Genomic DNA, 13,499 nt, shown 5'->3' on the forward strand with positions numbered 1-13,499 from the left:
TCAGATGCAAAGGAAGCAAGAAGAGACTGCCCCACTGATAAAGGCACCAAACCATGTGGCTAACAGACAAGAATTATTGGTTAATTTAAGATGTAAGAAATTATTAATAAAAAAGCCTGAGTTACTAGACTAGTTTAGAATCAATGTAGACCTCTGTGTGTTTCTTTGGGACTGAATGGCTGTGGGACCAGGTGGGAAAGAAACTGCCCCTATTCTCTCTAGATCTGGGATTAAAGGCATGCACCACCCAGTTTCTATGACAAGTAGTGTAACTACAGGCATTAAAAGTGTATTTCATTATGGCTACTGAGATTAAAGGTGTGTGTCACCATAATCTGGTCTATGAGGCTAACCAGTGGGACTGTTTTACTCTCAGATATTCAGACAATCTTTATTTATTACAATACTATTAAAATACACTACAAAGCCTAGATCTAAATATGCAGAAAAATTCTCAGAAATAAATGAAAGAAAGACAATATTGGATCATGGCACCAGGGGACCTGGGATCATGAACTAACTTCCATACTTGAGGCAGTTTTCAAACTCACCCACAATGAACTAATGATCAGATTCCCTTGAAGAATGACCTTGTCAAAATTTTTGAGTTTTATTGTTAGCATTTCTCTAATCCTTCCTTTAAGAGACATGTTACAAGGGTAATTGTTGAGAACCAGGTAGATCCAAGGGTTTCACTGAGACTCTGATCCATAAATAAGGAACATAGTTACTTGAGTAAAAGCAGGAACTTGTTTGAAAGAATGAATAAAAGCCTGGGCCTAGAGCCTTGGTAGGAACTTACAACTTTATCCTGTAAGCTCTATTCTTTTTGTCCTAGGGAGCTCTGATTATCAGTCTCTTTCTTGGTCTTCTTCCTTTGAACCCTGTCACTAATGACCAACCTGTTAGTACAGGTCAGTAATTACACACTGGCTGTAAAGAAATAATGAGAGTTTCCAGGATCAATTTATTAGCAATTTTCAGTATGTGAGTCATGACCCTTTGTATGATCGAACAACCCTTTCATAGGAGACCAATATCAGATATTCTGTATATTAGATACTCCTGTATATGTAGAGGTGTATGGTAGTCAGGTGATTAAAGGAGTTTTGACTAAGCCAAAGGTCCTGTTGTTTCACAATTCATCATGATTTTACTCCAGTTATAGAGTGCATCTTGCAGATACATATTCTTAGAAGTGTGTGGAATTCATATAATATTTTTCTGAGGTGTGGAGCGGAAGTTTAGGGTTGAGAATATCAACTGGAAACCATTGGACTTACCTGTACTATGGAAAATATTCAGCTAAATCAATATTGTATATCTGCAGGAAATGCAAAACTAGTGTCACGTTCAAGGACTATTTTAGAGACTTGGAAGAACCACATATCCAATTAAAGAGGAAACGTTTATGATTTGGAAGCAAAACTCTTCCATTATCTCAGATAACTATTCATCATTGAGATACAGCTTTTGCATGCAATTGAAAATTAATGAAACAGAACATTTAGCCACTAATTTATGGTGAAACATGAGCTTACCTTTATTAAGTTGGCATTAACTGAACAATGAAGTCATAAAATACAGTATGCACACACAAATCCATTAAATATATATTACATATATTTTTCTGATAGAATGTCAAGATACATATGCAGTACACAATAATTTATATCATGTCTTCTGATTTAATAAACATTTTCATTATATTAATTTTTCAAATAAAGAAAATTCTCATTATTGGAAAATGGTCAAAATACAAATGATGAAAAATAATGTTAAACCATTGCTACTAATACAGAAGTAAAATAATATCAATTTTTCTTTATTAGTGTACGGTTCAAACATAAAATGTTAAACAATATATTATCAACAGTCTTTAAATTATCTACCCATTGTATGCAAAGGCTGAGATAAAGTTTATAGCTCAGTCTGTAAGTTCTACATGAAGCTAACCTGTTGAAGCCATAATTTTCTCATAGCTTTTTTCATTTCCTGATTTCTCAGTGTGTAAATAACAGGATTCAGTACAGGAGTGATAACAGTATAAAATACAGCAAGGACCTTATTGCTTGCAAAACTACCAAATGGCCAGGTATAGATGAAGATACAGGGTCCAAAGAACAGAGTGACCACCATTATGTGGGCAGACAATGTGGACAGAGCCTTGGAAAGCCTGCCAGGTGATTTATGCCTTACAGTGACCAGAATGACAATGTAAGAAAAAAGCAAGAGGATGAAACAGATAAAAGACAGCAGCCCACTGTCAGCAATGACAAATAACTCCAGAGTGTTTGTTTCAATACAAGCAAGCTTGATTACCAGGGGGAGATCACAAAATATGTTATTTACAATATTGTGGCCACAGAAAGGCAAATTCACTATCAATACCATCTGACTCATGGTATGTATGAAACCAATTGTCCAGGAAAGTAATACAGATACATTCAGCAACCTGTGACTCATAATTGTCCTGTAGTGCAAGGGTTTGCATATGGCCACATATCTATCAAAGGCCATGACTATCAAAAGTGTTGCTTCAGCACCTCCAAAGAGGTGCATGAAGAACATCTGGACCGTGCATCCCCATAGAGAGATGCTCTTGTGTTCTGCAAGCAAGTCTCTGATCATCTTGGGTGTTGTGACAGTGGAAAGACACATGTCCATAAAGGAAAGGTTTCCAAGAAGAAAGTACATGGGAGAACGAAGGGTAGAATTAGCTGCCACTGTGGCTATAATGAGAATGTTGCCCACCACAGTTGCATCATAGATCAAAAAGAATATTGCAAAGAAGAAAATCTGAAGTTGCCAATCTCCAGAAAATCCCACTAAAATAAATTCTGTCACAGATGATCCATTTTCATAATCCATTAATTCAATTCAGAAAGTTTCTGGGAGTTTTTTTAATTCAAGGAGGTGGAAAACAAAAGCAAGCCACAGTTATTGTTAGTATGGACATTTTTTTTCGTTATAAGTACAATATCAACTGATGATTTGAAAGCATTCAATGTTTAACATATCAATATGACTGAATATAACTTGAAATGATTTTAAGCATCACACACCTTTAAACAATAGTCTCATACAAACTAGAAAGCATTTGAAAGGGTGAAAGTTCTATCATTTTACCTTATCAAATGATATATTTTGGTAGATCCTATTTTTCCCATTCTTTTGTTCACCCAGAAATAAAATTTAAGATTAGATGGTAATAACTTTATTTTTCTCTAATATATCAATCTCCATTTAACCTATTCCTTAAACTTAGGTGATTCAACTATAAATAGGATGCAGAATCATACTAATAAATACTTTGATCTTTATTTCTTAAGAGCTCAACAAAGATTACCTATTGTTTTTTAAACAAAGACACAAGTTAGAATTCAATTTGTATATGGAAACCAGTCTTAAAATTCATTAAAAATCAATTTTCCTTTTAATCCTTTCTGATATTTTATAAAAATCTCAAGAAATATATATTCAGACTCAGATTGTTTTAAACTTTTGTTCTCAAATGCTTCATTGCCAATTAAGAAAGATGGGCTCTTGTGGAAAATGTATGTATTTGTACATACTAGTTTAGAAGCAAATAACTAACATGGTGTCTCGGTTTTCATATATAAATTATGTTTGTATTTTAATGAGTAATGTTAAACTATCTCAACTGGGCTTTTAGATATCATAATTTTTGAGTAATAAAACATTATTAATCATAGGAAAGTGTTTGTCAAGTGCTAGACTTTACTCTAAATATTTAATGGACATTAAAGTTGTTTAGTGCTCATAACAAACACATGAAACAAGAGCATTACTGATGCCAAGTATATGTAAGGAAGCTATGATGTACAATTTATTAAAATAACTATATAGCTAACAAGAATGAATGCTAGTGAGTAAAGCAGATCAATCTGTCACCAGAATCTGTGTTTATATCAATGTGACAAATGCATTAAAAATGCAAAGAATATATTTCTAACTGTAATAAATAATTTAATTTTATCATTATGAAGTGTTCTGAAATCAAAGATGATGATACATGCATCAGGCACATCCCACAGAAGACATTTACAATGGTTTACATTTCTTTTTTATTTATTCCTAGAATATTGCATATTGCAGATTTTTCATGGATAAAATATGGAATTGAGCAGATCCTTTTTCTATAAAATTATGGCATAAACTTGCTCAAACTACTATCTTATTGTTAATAAACCTTACAGGTGCACAATTTGTAAAGTTACCCCTTAAGGTCTGAATGTGTAGCATGCTTTAAGGCACGGGAAATAAGCTAAAATCAAGCTTTCACATAAACCTACATAGGGACTGACACAGCACTGGATGCTGGCAAACATCTCGATACAGGGAGAAATTAACAGGTGACACAGCTCAGTCCTGAATGGGTTAAGCAGAAACCCTCATATATTATTCTTTCCAACCATCCATCCCAAGTTACAGTGCTTGAAAAATAAAACAAATGTGATACAGAAAGCCACACATTTGTTTAGTACTCACCAGAAACACAGCTGTTTTGGAAAACAATGCCCATTAACTTGGTTAATAATCAAATAGCATTTTCTTCCAAATAGGAATCCCCTGCCAACAGATTTTCTGATTAAATAACTAGTTGGGTTAATAAAAATCACATTAGAATTTCTTTGTGGTTGGACAGATAGACCACTTTCTGTAAAGACAAAAGCAGTAGTGGCATCCTGCCATACCTGGCATCTCAGCACTAAGGCAGGAAAGTTTGAGAATGCCCTGAGGGGCTACATGGGTGAGATCCTTGTCTCATGGAAAACAAACAAAAAGCCATAGCAAGTATACTTGAGGCCCTGGCTTTGACCCAGTACCACACAAAACAGAAAGGTGCAAAACCACAAGAGATGGCAATAAGCGTGACAGACAACTCCACTAGTCAGTGGTGCATGAGGAAGCTTCCATAGTTTAAGAACAGCCTGCAGAAAGTTCGAAATCCACTTGTGCTCAGTTCTACAACCCTATAAAGGGCATTCCCCATCCCATAGTTTCAGCTTTAGCCTGCCTCCTGATCTCTTGAAGAATTTGATAAATATTCTTTGAATTCAAAAGTCTCATGTGAAATTCTTATAAGGTGCAATTCAATAACAAAAGAAATATCTTACAAATGTACTTAATTACCAATGTTCTTATGTAACCAAACTCTGCTAGGAAGAGATTTATAATCTAGAAATACATAATTATAAAGAAAGTAAGTCATGTGAGAAAAGACTTAACCTAGTGTAGGACTTATGCAAAAACAAAATAAAGATTATTTTCATGTAACTTCTTCAAGATTGAAATAAACTTTATGGTCAGTAGGCAATATGGATAACATATGAATATCTATAAAATGTGTTAAGTACTTCTTTAAAATACTTTCCAATTGCTTGAAATCAAATACATTTCCCTCTAAGGCAATCCAAAGCATGTTGAAGATCAAATCTATTACATTTTTCACATATTTTTGCGGTCTTTTGTTGGGGTACATACTTTGCCTTGTTTATTTGGAAACTAGCTGTTTTGCTGTTCTTACAATAGGGAACAATCATGATAAAATTCTTAAATTATTTACATTTTCTTCTTTCATTGAATGTACAACATCTTATGCTTTCTCCCTTTTATTCAATGACCACTGTTTTCTTTTTTTTAGTTTATGGTCTAAGGATTAAGAACACAATGTCATTCTCTATTTCCTCCTCAAATGGTGAATATACACAAATATTTATATACTCTGTAAACTACCTGAATCTTGAAAAGAACAATAGTCCTAGTTTAATTTTCAGTCGTACTATGGACTTTATGAATGATCATATAACATTTTTATATTCATTGTAATTACTCATGAACAGACTAGTGTCAATTTTTTCTCTGCAGTATAGTATTGAGAGCATATTTCTCTCAGTTTTCACAGTAATTCTTAGTTCTAGCTTACTACAAAATGGTATGAAGTAAGCTCTTAATTCCAGGATTTGATGGCTTCAAAGACTAAAACCTTCTTCTGGCCAACACAATTATTAAAATGACATTTTAGTCATACTAAAGTTAATGAATTTGTTTTCTACAACGCTTTCACTTACCTTTTCTAACATACAGTATGAAGATCAAGATATTCAAGGTAGTATATAAATTGAACCTATGCTTCTTATTTTCTTTAATGGACTGAATATCATTCTTCAGAGTATCTCCACTTCCTTTAAAGATGTGGATCATTTACTGGAGATAGATTTTGGGAGTATTGGGAATGCAAACCTCAGTGGGAGTTGTTAGAAATGAGGCTATTGTGACTTTAGCATGACCATGAGAGATTCTTGCATTTAATTTCTCTCCTTGTAATGAGCTGTGTTTCTTCATGAGTGGTGCCTTCATTATAATAGACACGAGATTCTTGATGTTTTGGTGGTGATATGATATGTTTAGAATGATTTTATTGAGTTAACTTACTTCTTATACATTACTTCAAATCATTCCTATTAACTACCATTTTGTGGATTTTTTTCAAAGAATAATTCATAAACAATTTTAGTACATTTTCAACAAATAATTTTATACATAAATTGTTGATCATGCAGGAAATGGAAATTTTGAAATATTAAATGATTTTGAAATATTTAATAATACTAGTGGAAATATTATATGATTATCAAGTTATAGTACAGAGCTATCATCATGACAATAGTATGGTACTAGCCCAAAAGTAAACATAGAAAAATGGAAAATAGTAGAATACACAGATTAGAATCCATGCTTTTACAGGCACTCAATTTTTTTACAGAGGTTCCTGAAACACCACACACTGTAAGAATGTTTGTGTTTAGCAAATAGTATTAGCAAAACTGAATATGTACATGCAGGAGATTAAAACTGTCAGCTCCAAATAGCTTAAGGACTTCAATATAAGATTATGGACTTTAAATCTGGGAAAAGGAACTTTAGTTAAGAAATACTAAAATATTAAGTGGAGATGAGGACTTTCTGCACTTTTGGGAAGAACTTTAAAATATTCCGCCTTACTGAAAGGAGTACAGTACTGGGAGTTGAAGTAACATGCTCTTGCTCTACTCCCAATTCACTCTCTCTACTTCATGCTTATTTTTGAAAATATGAGCTCTCAACTTCTTACTCTGACATAATGCCGCCTTTTTACATGCTGCCTACGATGGATTCTTATACTTCTGAAACCTTTAATCCAAATAAAATCTCTGTTTTATATAAATTGCCTTTCTCAGGGTGTTTGTAGTGGCTTGAATTAGTATGGGTCCCATAGACTCATGTGTTTTAATGCCTGGCACACAGGGAATGGCAAAAATAGGAGGTGTGGCCTTGTTGAAGTAGGTGTGGTTTTTTTCGAGGACTTGTGTTAATGTGGAAAAAGGCTTTGAAGTCTCATATAATCTTAAACTAGACCTAGTGAGATAGTTTACTCTTTTGCTGTGGGAGCTCCTTCCTTTAAGGACCACTTGGGCGTGGTCTCTTTTGCTCTAAAAAGCAGTAGGAGCCCTTATCTCTCTCTTTTCCTTCCAGCTCTACTTCTGACTACTAGACTCTCTGTTCCTGGTCATGCAGAGGGCTGCTGTCTAGGACAGTGATCTGTAAGTCTTCCCCTTACATAAATAACACGTTTATTAATCATAATTCCAAACTGGTGCTCATGTTGATTTAAACTTCATGCCTCCTGGGCTCCGTGGGCCTAGACAGTCTCTGCCCACCTGGGTTACTATTTTCTGAGTGTTTTTTTTCCTGGTTTTTCAAGACAGGGTTTCTCTGTAGCTTTGGAGCCTGTCCTGGAGCTAGCTCTTGTAGACCAGGCTGGTCTCAAACTCACAGAGATCCGCCTGCCTCTGCCTCCCGAGTGCTGGGATTAAAGGTGTGCGCCACCACTTCTAAGTGGTTTTTAAATACCCTTTGCAGCGCAACACCCAAGCAGCGCTAGTTGGGGTGACTCTGTTGTCTGGCAGTGTATGTGGCTTCCGGGTTGCTGTTCTCTGCCCCTGGATTCTGGGTTTCTGCCTCCGTGTATGGAATTGATTTAATTACATTTACTTTGTTGAGCAACTCATATTTCCCAGTCTTTAACAAGTACCAAGGCGGACACTGAAACGGGACCATTTTGTCACCTTTGTATTGATTCTAGTCGCAACTCGGCAACAGCGCCACCTGTTGGATAACAGGAACAACAGCAGCAAAGAGGCATTGGATGATGGAAAAAACTTCTGAATTGCATCAACCAGTATATTTCAAGGAAGTATTGACCTCACAATGGAAACCAGAAGATGTACTACATTGAGGAAGGAGTTTCACTCTTGTTTCCACAGGAGAAAAAAATTATGGATACCATCAAAATTAATAAAGATTCACTTTGAAAAGGAGAAACCTATTGAAACAGAGAAATGACAGCGCATCCACAATGGTGACACCCATACAGGTGGTAAGGAAAGCCATATAGGTTGGGGCAGGGTTCTGCTCTTATCTTTACAGAAAAATACACATCATCAAAAATTCAAGAGACCCTGGATGTTTAAATGCTGGCAGAAGAAAAAATAACTCCACTAAGGAGCATATAGAAAACAGAATATGGTTTATAAATCCAGGTATGGGTTAGAGTTACATTTACACACACAAACATGCATATATTTATATTAATATTTTAACATATTCAGCTAGTTTTGGAGTTGGACAATGGCTCTGTACTTCTCTAAATCCAAGCGTGTTGTTAATAGGAACATTCAGAGTTTCTGTCTCATATCGGGAGACATCTGGTATGGGACAGAAGACTTTAGGAAAAAATTTTACTTTTTACATGTCTTTTTTGTCTATATCATATATCATATATCATTGAATGTATGTATATGTATGTACATGTTTAAGTTTTTCATGATGAACAATAGATTTTTCTACAGATCCTTTTCCTGCATTAACCTTTGAAGTTTCCAGGAAGATGGGACCCCATAGCAACAACTCTACCTAATTGAGATGACATCATGATGCAGACAGTGCTACTATAAGACCGCTTCTTTTTTGAGAGGGTTATCAGCTGCTGAAATGGTGCACTTTCTTATGACATTCTGGCCAGAACTCCAAATAAGAACTTTGAAAAAAAAAAAAAAAAACCTATCTATCGACTGCTCAGAAATAGTTTGCAACTATACTAGACAGTAATTTTGAAACTTAACCATCACTTTAATTTTGCAGGATCCCATTAAGAGACAAAGACACACTTTGTTGTCAGTGGGAAGCAATTCTAGAAGACAACACCTGCATTCCAAAAATGTATGTCCATAGTGTTGGGAACATTGTTTAGGGGTTGTTGAAAATTACTTGTATTAGAAAGAAGTTTGGGGTGAAAACTATATTTGTTTAAAAAATGAGGATAGTAATAGGGATAATAGAGTGAATACTTGTGAGCTATTATCATGGATAATTTACATTGGTATAGTTTTTGTATATTTATACAAGTTCAAATTATATTTGTTAATTTTGTTTACATTATTTGTACACCTATACGAGTTATTTTGTCAGATTGTATATATGTATGTTATTATCTCTGTTTAGGACATTTTGTATATTGATACAACTTTTAAGATATATTTTTTATATTGCATTATATATTACTCCTACCTCTGATCAAGATACTTATAGATTGTTTACATTTTGAGGTAATTGTCCTCATTTGTTGCACATTTGTTTATAGGTTACTTAATATTCTGACATGAAGTTTTAGTCTTTAAGTTATACAGGTACTAATTATTTAGGTAAATAGTTGTTTATGTTTGCTGTACATACAGTCAGATCAATTAGATTCTTTAGATACATAGAGATTGTATTCTGTCTAGATAGGTAATCTTCAACCACTTCAAGGATCTGTGGAACATGTCTTTTAAATAACTTAGGGTTCTGTTGACATGAGACATGAATGCTTCTGACAGCACCAATCTATTCCTGAGAGAATGTTGAACACCAAAGACACTCCACTTGGAGCTTGTTCTTCTTGGCAAAACTGGCCTTTGGGCAAGGAACTGACAATATCTCAACCACTGACAAGTTACATGATATCTGGAAATGGATAAGCAGGACTGTCAAATCTTGCCAAGACAGGATAAGATGGTTCTGAAAAATCTCCTGCCTCTGAAAATGGTCTGTCAATTACACTAGGCCGTAGCCAAAGTTGGTTCCTTCAATGTTGCAAAATGAGACTTTGGGTGATTGTTTAGGTAGCTAATTGTCTCTGTCATATATTGCTTGCTTTGTACTTCCTGCCTGCCTAAGTAATATTATCTCCCTTCTCAGTCCTTCGATAGGATTGAAGATTAGATAGTCCTCTTATGATCTAGCCAAGCCATTTCCAATACAAGATTTAGACTTCTTAGGATAGAATGTTTATTAAAACATCTAGCATATATTCCTTGTATAATATTGTTTGTGTTGATTGTAATTCTAATCTTATAATTGATATCTGTTCCTAGTGTACATTGTTTTGTATTGGGTTTGGAACTTTCTTACTTAAACAAAAGGGGGACGTGCTGTGGGAATTCCTTCTGCTCCTTCAGCCAATAGCCTTTAAGATACCAGCCCACTTGGGTGTGGTCTCTTTTGCTTTAAAAAGCAGTGGTAGCCCTGCTCTCATTCTTTTGCTTCCAGCTGCACTTCCGGCTACTAGATTCTGTTCCTGGTTGCACAGAGCCCTGATGTCTAGGACAGTGATCTGTAAGTTTTCCCCTTAAATAAATAACCCTTTTATTAATCATAATTGCAAACTGGTGTGTTTATTTTATGACTTATGTCTACACACTTTGTTGCCTAAAGGTCAAGATATAGAGCTGTCACTACCTCTTCATGAGATGCCATGTTGATAGTGGACTAACCTCTGAACTGTAAGCCAGTCCCAGTTAGATGTCTTCCTTTATAAGGGTTACCATAATCATGGGGCCTCTTCACAGCAAGAGAAACTTTAACAGAGACAGCATTTTATCATGGTAACAGAAAATTACCTAATGCAGTGTGACTTTGAAGGAAGCACAAAGAAACATCCTGTTTTCTAACCCATCGTTATCATGAGTTTTGCTGGTAATTATGATCATTAGTACTCAGAGTCTTTATTAAAAGTGTATATTCCTATTATTTTTTGGTTTTGTGGTATTTTTTCAGGTGTCTTTTGTTTAACTATTCTGGCATTTTTTCTTTGTTTTCTGTAGTCTCTTGATTGTTTTTTTAAATTACTTTTAATATTGAAATATTGCTTCTAGTATCCTCTTTAGAGCTAGTTTAGTAGCCATAAATTCCTTTCATCTGTTTTTGCCTTTTAAAATTTTTATTTCTTTTTAATATTATTAAGTACATTTGTTGGGGAAGAGTCTGATAAGACAGCTGTCTTTGAGAAATTTGGTCCATCTTTGAAGGTACTTCTTGGTTTAAAGGCTTCTGTGAAATAGTTGTTACAAATATATAATTTAAACATAATTGCATCATTTTCACTTTTCCATTTTGTCCGTCCCACTCCTTCCATGTACTCCTCTCACTCCATTGTAAAATCATGACCTCCTTCTAAAAACATAATTATTACACATGTGTATATTACAGAGATATGTTGATACAACCTGTTAAATACTTTTAGTATGATGTGTATTCATGATTTCTTGGATAATTACCTAGCTTTTCATAGTCAATTATAGAAATAGACCTGCTTTTATTAGTAGATTTAGCCTTACTTTCTGGATGCTTTCAATATCTTCTAATCTGTTACTCATAATATTTTAACTAGATAATATCATGGATAATTTCTTTCATAGTCTCATTTGTTTTCTATTTAGTTGATCTCTTTTACCTGGTTGGGCTTGTCTTTAGATTGTGGAGTTTTCTTCTAGTATTTTGTTGAAGATAATCTCTGTGACTCTCTTTACTATATCCATTTCCATTCTTCATTCTAATAGTTCAGAGGTAAGGTCTTTTAATGATGTCACTGAATTCCCACTTACTTTTCATACTTTCTAAAACGTATCAGTGATACTTATTAAATTATGTAATTCCTATTGTTATTTCTATACTTGTCCTCTATCACTACCTTTCTGTTTCCAAAATATTAATACTATGGGTAAGACTTTCAATTGAGGTTTTAAATAACTTTTTTTGTTTCACATTTACAGGTTTCTTTCTGTTTGTATTTTCTTAAAAATTTGAAATTATGTTTTCCTGTCTTAGATTGGCTTTATATTTTCTTTTGTCTCTATTTTTGGTTTTTTCAATTATTTGAAAATAGTTATAATCATATTTCTGAATTCATTGCCAGCTTGTTCTTCTGAATAATTTTCAGTAAATGCTATTACAATAGGAATTAATTAATAGGAGACATTAATTTTGGTATAATTTTTATGCCATGAAATTAACAGAATCAAATATCTTTAAAATGTCATTATAAAGTAACAAAAATGAATTTTTAAACTCTGTACCTTAGTGATATTGGCCACATCTTAAAAACACAAGTAACCAGGCAGAAGCAAGAGCTTCTGAGTTGTTCAGAACAAATATGTGCTAGTTAATTTTCTATGCTTTAATAAAATACCATGACAAACACAATTTATAAAAGAAAGCATTTGATTACCATCTCTACAGATTACTCTTAGGTTGCTGTAACTCAAATCCCATTCTGACTTCATTACTTGTGGTCTGTGCTTGGTGCAGTCCCCAGTTCTGTGAGCCAATGATTCCAGTACATCTTCCTTCCTATGTATGATCTGATGACCTACAGAAACATTTTTTTTTACCAGGAATATCTATTGGCCGCTAAGTTTATGATGCATAAAGGCAATTTTCATTACTGGCTTCTACTCTCATCTTTATAGAATTAATCTTAGTTTTGCTAAAACTAAAAATTTGGGGATAATATGAAAAAATTAAACCTATGAAAAATATGTAGAAAGGAAAAACAAAAACAGCCCCAAAACACAGAGCATATTTGTTTTAAAGATCAGAGAAATTCCTTTCCAATTTAAAGAAAGGGGTGCTTGTTAAGGTACAATAAGAGCACCAAATATCAAGTGAAAAGGATTAGAAAAAATATTCCTCATTATGTATGACAGCCAAAACATTTGACTGTACAGAACAAAGAAGTATACTAAATACAACTAAGTGAAAAGATCAAATAACATCCATTTGGGTAACATATGGCCTTTTGATAGAGATGGTGGAAGCCAGAAAGGTCAGTACATATATTCTACAAATGCCAGAGGCCACTGAGATTATACAGCTGGTGACAATTAGTACTTAGTAGGTTGACCCACCAGATGAATAATTCCCTGATGGAGAGCCCTACTTGGAAAGGTTGTGGGGTCACTGTTGTAAATAACTCTTTCTTTAATTTTTCTTATGTGTCACTAAAAACAGCTGTGAGTAACACACACTGCTTGTGTGTTTATAACATGAAATACTCTATCTACTGGGCACACATAAAGCTGTGGAGTGTCAGGAAGATGATCCATGTTTAAATGTAA

General features: G+C 34.1%; 1 protein-coding gene across 1 annotated transcript; it reads right to left on the minus strand.

Moving 5' to 3' along the window:
• Window positions 1-1,941: 1,941 nt before the first annotated feature.
• Window positions 1,942-2,871, minus strand: LOC130884728 (olfactory receptor 4L1-like). The gene has a single exon (XM_057785857.1). It carries the CDS (start codon window positions 2,869-2,871, stop codon window positions 1,942-1,944), a length of 930 nt encoding a protein of 309 aa, XP_057641840.1.
• Between the last annotated feature and the right edge of the window lie 10,628 nt (window positions 2,872-13,499).

The sequence above is a fragment of the Chionomys nivalis genome, chromosome 12 (assembly GCF_950005125.1).
Source record: "Chionomys nivalis chromosome 12, mChiNiv1.1, whole genome shotgun sequence".
Lineage (NCBI taxonomy): Eukaryota > Metazoa > Chordata > Mammalia > Rodentia > Cricetidae > Chionomys > Chionomys nivalis.

Bases quoted from the DNA above. Each gene is read 5' to 3' on its own strand.
- LOC130884728 (XM_057785857.1), bottom strand. From the start codon at position 2,871: ATGGATTATGAAAATGGATCATCTGTGACAGAATTTATTTTAGTGGGA.